Genomic DNA, 16308 nt, shown 5'->3' on the forward strand with positions numbered 1-16308 from the left:
GAGAGACTCAGTAAACCAGTTTGTGCTGAGTGTATCTCTTTGCCTTTATCTCTCTAAAGCACCATTTGCACAAAAACAAACTAACAAAAAAAAAAAAAAAAAACAAACCACCCAGTAGAAATCAATCAACTCTTTTTTACAGTTAGGATTAAATTCCATTCCCGATTTCATCAACCAAATTTCCAGCAGAGCTATTTACATGTACCCTAGGTATTTAAGCTCCCAGAGCACTCAGCTGGGATCTAGCCAATAAAAACATGATCTAGTGTTTGTACCAACAAGAGTTCACAGAACAATTCGCCTCACCCCAGTCCCCTTTGGTATTGATTTTCTTGCCTTAATGCAGGTATCTACCATCACTGCAGATTCCTTAGGGCATCCCACCAGGCCTCCAGCTGCCACTCAGAAGAGTGCAGGTCTCCTCTATTATATGCCTGTACAATGCCTGTGCATGTGCATTTCAAAGACACCTCTATAAAACCCCAAATGACATTAGATTCCTACTTTTAAGTAACTGAATTGAATCCTGCAACTATCCTAAGCATGGTAGGAGATCAGGACTCTAAATCAGACAGAGATTCTTATACACAGAAATGAAAGCAGAGGTGTTTCAGTCCCAGATTTAATCTCACATCCAGCTCACTCTTAGAAACACTCTAGAAATCTTTTCTTAGCATCTAACATCAAATTCCAGTCTTACTGGCAGTAAATCCTGACTTGGTTTGCTGATTGCCCCTGCCAAAGCCACTGTTTAACTACATTTACCAAGAACTCTTGAGATTGCTTCTGAAAAATTCTAAGATTATTTACTATATGTAACACCATAACTCAGTCAAGGGTCAAGATTTTATAGTTGTGAAACACAAACACAAACACAAAAGAGATAATGCTTCCCTCATTCTTCAAAGCCAGCTTTGTCATTACATGCCTTCCTTGTACTAGTCCAAAGGTCTGGACATGCTTAGATAACCCTTGTGAAATTCTGGCATACTTATGACTTCACCACATCCCAATAAGCGTGCTAGAGAGAAAGCAGATTTTTCCTTAAGTAGATTTTGATTCATTGGATTCATTCATTCATTCATTCAGTGTTTAATCCACTTGTTATGTGCAAATCTATTTAATTACCAATATTTACTTTTTAGGTATTTCTTCACAAATATTATTTCCATCATCCTAATACCAATCTAGAAAATGCTATACCATCCTAAAATAGCATATCAAATCATGCTAATGACTAAAGCTTTTCAATACATAACAAAAAATGTCAGTACTAATCTTTAAAGATAACAATAAGATTTAAATAACTGCTAAATCATGTATAATAAAAATATTTTCATGTTCAGTCTGTAGCGAACATATATCAATGAAAGATATCCTTTGGAACTGCAAACACAGGAAAAGCATCAAAAAACATATATTGAATTGCTTTTTTATTCAAAAGACAAGTAAGAACTTAATCCTTCCATTAATGGAATTTGCATGCAAGTTCTGTAATGCTACCATGACTGGCATGTTACACTATAAGCAGGCAAGGGATCATTCAACTATTTCTTACAACATTTAGCAGAGGCAGTAGGGCAAAACTCCTTTCTCAATTTAACACCAAAATATTTCTTCAGCTTTGAAGTATACTCTACAATACAAGCTTCTGACTTCACCTTCTTTTACCTATGGGATTTGTGTACATAGCACTATCATAGTCTTAAAAAAAAGTTGATTCTCACAGTACTCGGCAGTATGGCAGAGCTAGTTGCCCCATTTTACAGATGCTGAGCAAGGGTATAGATCTTTCCCAAGGGACAGATGTGTGGCTTTTTGAAACAATGACAACCAATGAGCCTAAAGAAATTCTGCATTTGGCAAAACCTGGCAAATTCCAGCTGCCCTATATAATGTAGAAACTGGTTTCTCTTACAATATATCATGCAGAAAATGTATGATAGAAGAGAGAACTGCACCTACATTCTCAAATTCTAGTTAGCACATAAAATACAGACTTATCAAAGAAAGCAAGAGGCTGCAGCCCCTTCCCCCAGGCTCATCTCACATATTTAACACCATGGGAGTGCACTTATAAGGCCACTTAAATCCCTCATTTTGATACTTGCCCAGATGATTAAATTCTTTAAATTCTCTGATCAACTCACTCTTTCTTCAGAAATTTTCCTTTCTTCAGCTTCCTTCTAAAATCTCATTCTACGCACTCCTTTTCCCTTTCATAGAATGGTTTGAGTTGAAAAGAACCTTTAAAGGTCATTAGATCCAAACCTTTTGCAATAAGCTAGGACATCTTCAACTAGACCAGGTAGCTCAGAGCCCCATCCAATCTAACCTTGAACACTTCCAGGGATTGGGCATCCACAATTTCTCTGGGCACCTCTCTTCTTTTGTTTTCTCCTATCTATTGTTACATTCCTTCCAAATCTACTTATATTACTCTAAAAAAACCTAGACAGTATCCAGTTGATTCCAGTTCTATTTGGCGTTCTAAAATTTGATTTTCTGTTTTCTCTTTGGTTTTGTCATCAAGGTCTCTCAAAAAGACTCCCTCATGGTCCCATCTCACACTGACTTTACAGTCCCTACATCCCTCTCATTGTCCTTGAATACATTCAGTTTTAACCTCTGTCCTCCCTTTCAAATGCAACTTTCACATGACTTTTTTGGTTTATGCCTTTTGCCTCGACATTCCAGCATACCATCTCTGTTTCTATCTTTGTCCCTTTTGCTCATGTACACTTACATAGAAGCCCAAAACATTCAAAATTTTCCCAGTAAAATACAGTCTGGGACAGGACAGGCTTCCTTGTTTTCTCCTGTCCCCAGTTTGATTTGCAGAAATCACCAGTTCTGATACATTCTCATCAGTCAATGTTGCTGTCAAGAATTATTTGATTTATAGGATCTGAGCTAAGGTGATCAAGTAGCCTTGAAATTGTAAAAACTGGAGATTACAATGCATCTGTGTTTGATTTATCTATGTCACCTAGAAGTGCAAGACTACATTGAATTATTACTAGAATACTGAATCAATTATTCTGTCAAGCTTCAAAATACCATGCTGAAAAAGCTGAAGACACATTTTCTTTTTAACAGGGTAATATAATTTTCTCTTTTTTAATTTCACAAAACTTTATCTTACAACAACAATTAAAAATAAAATATAGGCAGTTTTAGTACCCATCTTGACATTCTTGATTTTACTTGTCAATATTTTAATTAAGTTTAAGAGCAGAAAGCAGAAAATACACAGAGGCTGGCACCTAATATATCCCAAGCAGCCACAACAGGAAGCTTGCAGGACCATGAGACTTAAAAATAAAATTAAAGAAAAATGCTTTCACTGTTTTTTACTGTAGATTCTTTACGACTGATTTTAATGACATCATAGTGTCAAAGTCCTAGCAATTTCTGTTTGATTGATTATTAATTTAGAGAAAGACACTGCTTGCATCCTGCATGACCAGAAAATGCATATTACTTTAGAGTAATCTCAGTCCCTCAGAATACTTGGATCACTCCCCTGCCAGTGCCATGCTCAGGAATGACACAGACTCAGCTCTTTTGTGTAGCCTGTGGTCAGGAAGCTGTGCTGTGTGACTCTGGGGGCCATAGAGACACAGTGCTTTCTGCTCTCCTCTCCATGTTATCCTACCTCTGCCTTGAAAGTCTCCCACTGGAGTAAGTACTTACAGGTCAGAGGGTTGCTGCCCCTTCTACCTGTGGTCTTATCTCAGATGAGAAACCACACAGGAAATAAATAAGAGAAAAAGTTGATCTGCCTCAGTTTCTATTTTCCTTGCCTTCTACTTTTACTTTAGTTGCAACCATATCGCAGCTGTGGGTTTTGAGGAGCAGCAATCCTGAATGCCAAAAACTGCAACACCTTTGGAGCAGTTTCCCTCCTTGGTAGGTGTGACCAGATTTTAAAGATACACAATTATACCTATCCTGGGAAAAAATTGCTTGAAAGGAGATCCAGACAGCAAGAGATAAATTTGATAAATAAGAGGAATGTCTCATTCTTCAGATATAAAAATTGTCTAGCTTTCAAAGATTAAAAGTGTTATTTTCACTGAAACAGTTGGAAAATGGATGTAAGACCATATTCTTCAAAAAAGCTCAGCTTCCAGCTGCTAGTAACATCCTCCTTTCCACCTGCAGATTATGAAAATTACTTGTATAATGATATTTCTATATCATAAATTTGAAGGGTCAAAGTGATGGCTGTTTTTTCTAAGATGCATGCTACAGATGACATGCACGTGTGAAAATGTGCATTATCAGATGATGATAAAGGGTGACTGTGTAACTAAGGTGCTCAAAACCCCCATACTAACAGAAACAAATGAAAATGCTAAGAATATAATGTAAGAAACACATGAAGGCACAATAGATAAGGCTTTAATCTTCCATATTTTGTGTGTGTTCTGTTGCCAAGTATCATGTGTACTAGGGCAGGGCGACTGGCATGGATTTGCTCACACCCCTACAATTAAACTTCATTAGGTGTCAGAGAAGGGTCTTCAAGGCAAAATTATCTACCAGGAATGGTGCTTGCTCTATTCAAATCACAAATAAGGCCTGACAGTGGATATGTTTGGAGAAAGAAAATTGTACACTACCAAAATTATGCCCGGGACTGTGTCCGTAATTCAACAGCGTAGATGACAACTCTGCAGAGCTAAAGCTCATTTTACTAGCATAGATGCTCCTTTCAGTATCTGAACTACCTTTAAAAACAGTAGTTCACCTGTCTGTTACATACTGGAAAAATGTCTGTTCATATAGGAAAAATGTTCTACATTTCTGCCTGATTTGTGTTTATATTGAATCGGGAATCACAACCTTGAAAATTCCTCCAGGTAAGAAACCAATTTCAACCAAGAAAGACACATGTACAAACGACATTCTAAAACTTAACACTCCTCACAACAGTGTGTTATTCTGCTTTAATTTATACTTGTGTTTTAGTATCCTGTTGAACTGTAATTAAATGCACTAACACACACTGTTTGCTGTTTTCATTAGTACCATGTACTGGGTAGATGTGTTTATGATTTCTTATTAGACCTAATTAAAATATATAAATAGAATTATGTTTTGTAGTTACTTGTCAAAGGAGATCTCTTACAGTGCATCTCTTTAATAATATTTTGTTTAATGTTGTTATTAAGTAGTCACAGAGTATCCATTATGCTCCAAGGATTTTTTTTTTTTAATATTCTCCTTTGGAGCTGTAACACATCTTCTGCCCATGAATGCTGTGGTAAAACAGGTGAGTGTGGGGGGATGTGTGTTGGGGGAAAGGGGTGTGTAGAAATCAATCCTTAGAGATAATTCCAACCATATCCTTTTTTTGTGTTTAGTACTCAGTATTCCAGAATAAAATAATTTCATAATGTCTGTCCTATTTTCAGTCATGCATAGATTAATTGCTAGCCACATCTTAATGGCATTGACAGTATACCTCTTACTCTGCTTTGTTCCCTTTTATTCAAGGGCTATTTAGGAGCTTTATTTTTTATTCAACATCATTAGAATGAGAAGACATCAAACTGTGTGCAGTAGATTTGTACAGACATTCCCTGTCAAAGGGAGAATAATCTGAAATATATTTACGTAGAATCAAGGTCACTGACTGCTGACAACCACCTTAATGTGCTTGCAGCCCTAAGAGATACACACAACATTGGAAACAATATTTTCCAGGGAAAATCTCCAGACCAGGCACAAAAAGCATGAGCACTAAATCTACTCATGTGTGGACTGTAGAATATATTTTTATTTTAGAGGGTTTGGAGAATGCTCAGCACTTCCCAGAAGTTCATAAAAGCATATACACAGGAGTAGCTTTTACCTTGGATATGGTCCCCCACAAAATCATAACTCTTAGTAAAGTTGTGGGGTTTTTTTAAGTCTTATCTGCCTCTTGTGCTAAGCACAGACAGGGCACAAAGTCCAGCACCAAAACACGGCAGCAGCAGAAGTGTGCACCTGAACAGGAAGCACCATGTGCCTGCACAGTCTTCCTTCACAGTGATTTTCCTGGTTGAGGAAAATCAACCTGGCTGAGCATGCTGTAAGTGGAGCTAAGCACAGAAAGCAGCTCATAGGACAAAGAAGGTCTCTGCACCCCCACTGTCCTGTGATCTCATTCAGAGAGTGGAGAGGATTTATTACATACAATTGTTCTCCAGCCCTCCTTTTTGTGGTAAAATGGAACAAACCAGATTTTCTCTGTGTGTGTTGCAAAACAAGTTCAGTAGATGCAACATGGAGTTCTCATGGTGCTGTGTACTGGTGCAACAACCTCCAGCAGGGATTTCACTAAGCTGGCAGAGACAGGGACGTGCCAACTCAAGCGCACTGTGACAAGGCGTGCATTTCATTTGTGAACAAGGAAACCACAGCATGGTGCTAGTATAGGGGAGGAACCAGGCAGAAATAGTTTCATTGTTTCAACATGGGGAAACCATCGCACTAATCCCCTTGAAAAATTCTGTTTATGGAACCATTAGTTCTGAAAATTTATTTTATGGAACCGTGATTTTCCAGTTTCCATTCAGACGATTTTTGTTTGTTTGTTTGTGTTCAAAGTAATTCCTGCCCCTACCAGCAAAAAGAATAATTTCATTGAATGTAAATGATTATCACTTTTTAAATCAGCTAGGGAGGCTCTGGAGCACACATCTCCAACAGACAGTCTGTCCATTCATGTCCTGGTCCTGGTCTTTCCCTGGGCCTCGATGAACCACAAACAGGTTTGACGGGCACACTGCACATGCAAAAACTGCCATACACATGGTAGCCCAAACAAGTGGGATAGCTCTATCAAAGGCTACACATATCCTGCAGGATTCTGCTAGAACTTACAGAAAAAGGAGACAATTTCCTTTGCCTACTAATGTTTAAACTATTAGCTACTACTATATTCATAGATGTCCTAGCCAGATAAATGAGGAGCCATAGATTGAATTGCAACTTTGCTTACCGAGGTTAAAAAAAGATAAATGGGGAAAAAAATTTGATTCCTGTAAAGACAGCACATCCATATTGATAAGAAAAAAAAAAAAAAAAGATATTATGATGAATAGATTATTGCAGATCTTAGCAATAAAACAAGAAAGAACAAGATTATGAAATTTCGTCATGTCAGAAACACTGAAATTCCTTGTTCCTTTGTCCTCCTACCAGAAACTCTCTTAATAGCATTGAAACAACACTTCTAGGAAATTGAGTTATTCACATAAACTAGGGAAAACACTAATCCATTATAGATAAAATCAAAGCAACTTTTAAATAATCCACATTTTGACATCAAAAGCTGTACCTACAGTAAGCCATTTGAAACATATCTTAAAAAGACAAGAAGACAACATGCAAATGCTGGACTACATTTAATAACTAAATTTAAAGGTAGGAAGTCAGAATTCAGTTTTATGAGAATTGGCCCAAGACCCACAAGTAAGTAACACTGCCAAAAGAAACACTCTTATAGGGAAAAAGGTGCTCTTTCTCCCTCTATGGATACAGTTTATTTTTTCAAAAGAAGCTGAACAAATAAATAAGGAGAAGTCTATTAAATTGAGTAGGTAATAAAAACATACATGAAGCATCACAAGCAGTTTAGTTTTTTTCAGGCTTCATCCAGACTAAGAGCTACAGGAACTGTGATAGAACAAGCTCCATTTTACTGTCACTTTCTAAAATTACAGTCTGATAAGGTAAGAAATATTTTACTCTTTGTACTAATGTAACTAAGTTAAAACCTGAAGCAGACTTATCTACTTGTTCTACTACCCCATCTTATTGTGGATCCCATGTGCTGAGAATATACACAGCAGCGTATATTCTTAATTTCAAAGTGTATTGTTTTCTCAAAGTCTCTATTAACTAGCAATTCAAGAGTTAAAAACTTAGTAAGTCTCATCTGGACAATCAGAAAAAAAAAAAACCAAAAAAACAAAAGATCAAGCAATTCCAGACCTGAGCTAAATTCTGTTTACTTCTTTTCTGCATATATGCAACTTTTTTAAAAAGTTTTTTTTTTCAGACCACAGGAAAATTTGAAAAGAAGAAATTTATTTGCAAAATACTAGATCACAGTACAAGTACAAGCCATAGCTAAGGTGCACAGATAGAAGAGCACACAGATCCTTGAGATACTGTTAAGTTTGCCAGCCTCAGGACTGAATGTAGCAGAGGCGGGTGGCATTGTGGCACTGAACTTAATAGTCAAATACCTCCAGGGATGATCATTCCACAAGATGTGATCCACTCCTGTGTGTAATCACCCTCTCTGTGAAAAAATTCCCCGTTATGTCTAGCCTAAACTTCCCCTGATGCACCTTAAGACTGTGTCCTCTTGTCCTGGTTGCATAGGAACAGTGTTTCTCCTCACTGCTGGTAAACCAGTATATGTACAATCCTACAGAAAAGATAAGTAAGGCTACAAATAAAAATAAATATAGGTGTTGAAAGACCAGACTTCCCAGGCAGTTCCATCCAAGCTGCCAAAGCCTGCCTCATGCAAAGATGGCTGCTGAATCATTTCCCATTCTGCCTTTACTGGCACTTTCCTGTGCTGGATGCACAAGACATGAAAATAGGAAAGAAGTGACAGCTGTTCTGGAAATCTATATGATCTTTGGTTTAGATCTCTTAGAAATCAATTTATTTTGCTAGAAAAATGCAAAGAGGCCCTGGCAGCCAACAGAAAATTAATTATTTTGCATACATTGTGTAACAGTATTCATTAGTTTTACATGAATGATGAGAGGTCAGTCAGGAATAGAATCCCATTGTGCTACCCTTCAAAGAGCTTGCCATGTAATTGAATGGAATAAAGGAATTAAATATGCAGGCAGAATGAACACTAATGGTTAGCAAACAGCACATTGCAAATATCTACAGCTTCTTTGTCTAAATTCTTCAGTTGAGGTCTTAGGGGAAGGTGATTAGACAAAAAGCAAAAACAAAGAAAATAAAGAATACTGGGGGATGTGCATAAAACATGAAAAAAAGGAGAAGCATAATGGGATCTGAATGCTACAGTGTATCCAACTTGTCGTGTATCAGCACAGAGACTTAAAACATACATTATGCCTGTCTGCTGCTGTTTTCTGTACAGGGAGCATGCCATGTGTAGGGCCACGTGAGAGACATTTTAGGAAATGTGGTAAAGTTCTGACCATATATATCACAGAGCTAGCTTTTGTTCTGCAGAATGATGAGAACGCTGTGAGTCAGTAAATGGAATAATTTAAATTTGAAAATAGCTCCCCCGAATCTGCTGAATCCATTCAGAGTTAACTAGCAGGAGAGCATCACCATGAAGTGTTCTGGGTCCATCTGTTGGCAATATCATGATGGAAACAGCTTTTTAAATGCTATTTTCAATAAGCTATCACACAACAGCTTGTTTCAACAATATTTCATTACCTTTCTGTTTGTTTGCCACCTACTATAAAAAACAGCTTGGAGGGAAGGAGGCATTTCAGTACTATAGACTGATGTAGGGTGGGAGGGACAGAGACACTACAGAAACAAGCAAAATGAGAAACAACTATAAAAATAAAAAATAGAAGAAACTGTAATTTTAGACTCTCTGCAATCTAGACTTAAACCAGCATGTGGAACCTGAACTGTGGTGGTGTCAGAAGGGGATGGTCTGCACCAGCCTGTCAATGGAATTATTGCAAAGCGACAGTGTCAGCCACAGGAAGCCAGTGGCTCCTAGAAATGGCAAGTGCACCTAGTAACTGCCTTTAATTCTGCAAGGTCTTCTCAACTGTGCACTCTAATGAGAACTGAAAGGAAAATTCATCTCCAACACTGTGACACAGTCACTTGTGTGGTACCAAAACAACCTGGCCTATACTAGTCCTAGGAAAATATGATGTGTCCATCAGCTTGCTCCTCAAGTAAAACAAGTGCCAGTGACATACTGATGGTACAAAGCCTCCATCCAGAGAGGCTCAGCTGCAGAGACCAGCTTAGTAATAAAGAACAGATGGCTGTACTTGAACCCAAAATTAGTAGGAGATGAAGTTCTTTTGGTTCACATTAAAAAAGTTTCACAATTAGTCAATTCAGCATGTAGTTGTCCGAGCTAGCTTTGGCACACCTAATGTCATGGCTTTTTAAACAAGGAAATAGATCATCCCAAGGTTTCTTCTGACTCATCCCATGATCCACAATTTTAAAATAAACTCCTCTATGCTGATTAACTCTGTATTACTGATTCAAGTTCTAACATGTATTTACTTTAAAGCTTTGGTTTTAAAGAGATGCACTCCTTAAAGAATTAAATGGAGCACTCAAGTTTCTCACACATTATGCATCGCATCTTGTTTCCCAAACAGTATTAGAAATATGGAAGTTCATAAGCAATACTGCACGGGAAAGTAAAAGAAAAAATACTAAAAAAATACTATAAAATCAAAATATAACCTTGAAAAAAAAGTAAGAGTATGGAAAAAACCAAAATACTGCATAAGGAGTTGATTCATTCTTAGTGCTCTAAGAAATATGTACAGATACCTCTCTGTACATTTGGGCTCATTTATAAAATATTTTATCTTCTGCTGCTACTAAGATGATAGTTAAGAAGACAAAGTATTTTGTGTCCTGTTTATGTCTTTGACCTACTCAAAAGCATAAAGCCATAACATCCTCTCAGAATACATGCATCACAGCCTGCTTTTGAAAGGAGAAATACAAGAAGGAAGGGGATGCTTCTGGTGAGCACCTACCTGAGGACGTATGACTTTCACTATGTTTTTAAGTGCAGTGTCTGGTGATGGAGGAGAGCAGTCAGGTGTTGGGCCTGTGGAGCTGTTTCTATGGTTACCAGATCCTGGTGCGGTAATTGCTACCTGAGGTGCATTATCTGTGAATAAAAATAACATCTATGTGAAATTACAAATACTTTGTGTATTTTAAAGTAAAAAAGAACTTTGAAAACAGAAGGTTTCTCAGAACACTATTTAAACTTATAAAATCTAATAGAATTTAAATACATTTGTCAAGGAATATATTGCATAGCTACACTTATTTTCTCAGCCCATACATTCATTCTATGTTAAGACAAGATAGAGCATTCTCTCAGTACCTAAACAAAAGGAGGTAGAAACCAAGCATGAATATTTTACTTTCATTACCTTCTTTACTTCATTACTGACAGTGGATTCAAATATTATCACTATAACAGGGGTGGCTTGAAAAGAAGGTTTATAATGCACCTTCTAGCTCATCCTGGAAAATCCTAACACATATGACCAAGCTCTACATATATCTTTGTGTTACACAGACAAAGAACACTAATACCTAATACCCATCATTGACAAATTTGTTTAACATTGTGATCAGCATAACTGATCAGCTAAATTACATGAAAATATGCTCAGTTTCTCAGATAAAATTTGCATCTTCCATAGAGTTCTGCACGGCAATAACTTCCTTTCCAGCAGTACCTCAGCTATATAACCTATAGCTGGCTTAAAAATATCTGCACACCTGCACGTGTATGGGAAACTGCTCTTCGGACATATTTTGATCTTACCATTCTATGGCACTGGGATGAACCATTAAAACAATTTAAAATATAATTCTTACCTTCGCTAAATGTTCTTAATGCTGTTTGATCAGTGTAAATTTAGTGAAAATCAGATCAGAGGGTAGAGAGGACTATGAAAAATCTTCTCAGCTGTGAGAGCACCCAATCATTGGAATGACTTAGTGAAGGCCAAAAACTCCACATTTCTTCAGGCCTCTACAATTGTGTCAGTAAAGAAATGCTTTAATTCAGATTCTGAGGAAAGTGCCATTGCCTGTGCATGGTTATGGTGGTTATTACATTGTCTGTGAATTTACTGAGCACCTTTCTTTGTGAGTTACAAAGATGCGCTCCATGCTCCTCGATGTGCTGTTACACCTGAAGCACTGCATCAAGACAATGATGTCAAGTCTCACGTCTGTCGGCCTCAACTGACAGCCTGCAGGGCTCACAGAAGAAAGCACAATTTTTTTTGTGATTGAGGTAGTTCTCCAATATGTGCTTCCACTATGTGGACAAATCCACTCCTGAAAAACCCAAACATAATAAGCAAAAGCAGCTCTCTTAAGCTGGAGAATTTTTGACCAACTTCTACAAGTACCCACATGAACTCCTCCCTCTGCACAAGTGACAAATGGCTATGTGAAAGCCATGACGAAGCTGCTCTCTCAGTCCTACTAACCTGAAAGAATTCCTTGGAAGGGTAACAGAGATATTGAAAAAAAGGAAATACCCAGTTACATTAACAGAAATCATATAGGATAAAGGGGAATAGTTTCAGGAAACTTGATGGCCTTTCCAGCTTACAGATACTTTCACAGCATGAGTGATTCTAGGAAATCTGCAGGATTCTTCCAGCAGAAACACTTTGTAACTGGATGAGGTTTCTAATCAAAGTTTCTGATCAAATACAGTCTGACAATTTAAGTCTTCTAAAACAAATGTCAAGCAGGAATGTTCTAAATTTCAGCAATACTGATACAACACTTAATGAAGGCATAAACAAAAATTCAGATGGCAGATTGGCAGACATCCAAAATGGAGACATGCTGTAGATAACCTCAGGTGTTACCTTACAGTGTGAACACTCTCTGCTACAGAAACAGAGAAGTCCAACTTTTTTCAAAAGTATCTCATTGAAATTGCCAGTCCAAAAGGTATGCAGTCTTACCACACAGATGAGTTCCTCCTAAATCATCATAAATGTGTACAGGAAGCTTGGATCAGAAGTAATTTATTTTAAAAAGTAATAAATGTGTGTTGATAAAATGTATCAAAACCAATTTAAACACAGCCTTAGAAAAGAACTGAAAATGAACTCTCACAATAACATAACTGACATGGAAGAATTTTGATAGCATTTCAGAAAGCCTTAAGTCTCTCATATTCTTTCCTGCCTGACCTGGTGTCTAACTTTATAATGTTGTTCACATGCACCATGTAAATGAGTATTCTGTGATATGAAAGCCCAGCTCATCAAAGGAGGGATAGGGATTTGGCAAGAAGAGAAACCTCTAAAGCATTGCCATACTCTGAAAATTTCATAGTGAGGACAAAGGCTAGATATACTCTGAAAATTTCATAGTGAGATAAAGGCTAGAGTAACAACTTAAGTGAGCTGAAAGTCTTCATGTCTTTTGCTGCAGGCTATGAAACAGCATCTCCTTTCACTCTATGGACTGACAGAATATCATCAATGAACCTCCCTTACTGAGGAATCAGAGAGTTGCTCTAAGAGACCCTTGCCTTCTGTTGGGGGAGCCACCAAACAAGGGACTACACTATTGTCAAAAAATGTGGGAACACAGGCACCATATACAGGAAGGTAAAAAATGAATTCCTGAGTGAGAAATGCTCCACATGAATCCAGCTAAGTGCACTTATTTACTCACTGGTGCGAGAAACAAACAGGATGATTGTCTCTGACAAACAGCTAAAGCTATAAAGAACACAAACTCCTCCATACTCCAGCAGTCCCTGCCTTTCTGTCCCTATTTCCCTGTGAGCCTGTGCTTAGCACAACTGCCCTTGAGCTACTCAGCACATTAAAGTCTTGCAAGTGAAATCAGGAAGTCTTGCAGGTGCAGATATTATCTAGATATCTCAAGGATGGATCACTCAAAGGGCACATCCTAAGAAACACAGATTGGTGTCAAGAGTAACAAAGGCAGTTGTCTGCCCACCAGTTTATTCTGTTTCAAAGCCTTGTTGATTGTCACCTCAGTTCAGTTTAACCACACTTCAAATATGCAGAAGAGGGTAACAAGGAGTCAAGCTACATGAGCAAGGTTTTGGTCTTTTCATAGGAAAGACTTCTTTGGTTGACCCTGTTCAGTAGTAGCTCACTAAAGGCCAGGTTTTCCCCCTTCACATGTGCCACATGAGTGGCATTGAATCGACTGTGAGTGACATTCTTGGAAAGAAAATTTACTGGAAGACATACAGGAGGGGGAACAGGGCTGTTACATGCCCCACAAGGCAGAGCTGGGAAAAAATTCTCAGGCTACAATGTGTGAATACAACCATAACCAATTCAGCAATATACACAATATGCAGCAACCTCAGAAAAGATTAGTTGCAGACTTTCTTTCCCAGCAAAATTAGGCAGCAGTACAAAAAAAAAAAAATTATGTTTTTACAGCCTAAAACAAACCTTTTCAAAAAGAAGCTATAAATTCTTTTTTTAAAAATAAACAGCCCAGAAAAACATCCAACTGTTCAGTATTTCACACCTTTCCTTTTTTCTCAAGGGGCTAAGTGTCTGACATGTAATGATTTCTTGTAAACAATTTCTTTATTGTGGACAGCTGTTTATTTTCACAGTAGGATGTTCCCATTAGGCAACCAACAATGATTTACTACCTGGGTCTGCTCCATCAGAGACAGAACAACACCATCAAATTAGTTCCTGCAACCAATTTGTAGGACCTGTTTATGTATACAGTACTTATAGTTTCATTAAGAGTATCGTGGAATTTATTTTCTTTGGAATTAAATAATATAAAAATGATTTTTAAATTTTCCTGGTGACAATACTAAGGCAATTTTTTCCCCCTTCAGATAACTATGATGGCAACACTGCAAGTTTCAGAAAAACATTTCATGGCAAAGAGAGCTTGGAAACTTAAGAAACTACCAAATTTACCCAGGAAAGATTAGCTCTCATGCTGAATTTCTGATAGGTGCTACAGATGGGGACAACAGGGAAGTAGTTGCCAACTGTCATTCCCTTCCAGTTCCTGGCTCACATTGCAATAATCTAGATGTTTCTGTGTAAGTCACATAACATCAGGCTCCAGGGATCATCTAGCAGCTAAAAACTAATGAACTGCAGCATGCTCTAACAATACTCCTTCCTTCCTCCATCACACATGAGACATTGTCACAAGGTCTATGTAATTCGAGCTTATTCTGATTTTTGAAAATGCCTAAATGCTTACTGAGGACTTGACATTCTCCATTTTCTTTATTTCAGGGCAAAGGAAATAGAATAGAACAAGGAAAATGCATGAATGTGGTCTTTTAGTATATTGTAAGAGCAAACTAAGACATTTTTCTACAGCTGTCTTCTAAAATGTCAGACAAAACCAAAAATGTCAACTGTTTAACTGAGATGGTTAAAAAAAAAAGCCATATACAGGAAATTTTGCCTTTTGCTGTGCTGTGTGACATCACTCATTGGTTTCACATGTATTTTTTCTCAGGGAGCACTGCACAGAGAAAAAGGCCCTCATGGATAATAAGAGGCCATAACACTGGAGTTCAACAAGTGCTTCATTGACATTTTCATCCCACTATGTATGTGCTGTGAGGACAAACCACAAACCATCACTGAAACTTCTCTAAGGGATTATTTTTTCTCATAATGCATTCAAAGAAAAGGCATTATGTGTATACAAAGCCACAATATTAACTATCAGGCAAGACTAAGTACACCAACCAGAACACTTCCTGCATCCCAGCAAGCAAAATATCAGAAACCAGACACAGCCATGTTCCAGAAATATAGTTCTAATTAGATTTCACCTCAGAAATAAATCTTTAAAATGGAACACACAGTTAATCTAGTTTTCTACTTTCATTGCAGAAACATGCTAGCATCCTTATCAAAATTTACAGTTATGTCTGTATTAGTTATTATATCAGTTATTTCTACAACTCAGTGTAATGGCAATGGATCAGCAGATCAAAAGCAGTTGTTCTGCATGACACTCCATTTAGATTATATGTGGGTTTGAACTTTCAGCACTATCTAGCAACTTATTTATTCTACCAAACACCCCCATACATGTTCCTCACAACTTCCAGCGTCCAGAAGGACCCTGTGCTTTTGGTGCCCCCCTAAAAGGGAGCAACACATCCAGAAGAAATCTGGTTTATGTGCTCCAAAGCTGGCCTGTAACTGAAGAAAATAATAGTAACTGCAAATGCTGATCTATTTCATATTCACATCCAGTGCCCTGAGCCAAAATGCAAATGTATACACCACCTATTTTATTTCCATATTCCAACTATTTGTGGAGTCACTTAAATACTATAATCTCAGATTTACAATCTGCTATAAAAATGGAAGTGTATTTCACTTTAGAGGTATGGACTAGTAATAGCCCAGAACTAGATTATACACTACACACCTAATGCTGTGTTTAAATACACACACTAAATTCTAAAACATCCAAAAAGACAATATTAGGCATGAACAAAAATACTTAAAGCACAAAGCCTAATCATTTGACCTTGTAGAA

The 16308-nt window shown here is 37.5% G+C and overlaps 1 protein-coding gene across 1 annotated transcript in view; it reads right to left on the minus strand.

Moving 5' to 3' along the window:
* Positions 1-16308, minus strand: part of ANKS1B (ankyrin repeat and sterile alpha motif domain containing 1B) — a 407322-nt gene that overhangs the window by 257357 nt on the left and 133657 nt on the right. The window contains exon 11 of the mRNA XM_059471865.1: positions 10761-10897. Coding sequence (XP_059327848.1) covers positions 10761-10897 — 137 coding nt within the window. The remainder of the gene's footprint in view (positions 1-10760; positions 10898-16308) is intronic.

The sequence above is a fragment of the Ammospiza nelsoni genome, chromosome 5 (assembly GCF_027579445.1).
Source record: "Ammospiza nelsoni isolate bAmmNel1 chromosome 5, bAmmNel1.pri, whole genome shotgun sequence".
Lineage (NCBI taxonomy): Eukaryota > Metazoa > Chordata > Aves > Passeriformes > Passerellidae > Ammospiza > Ammospiza nelsoni.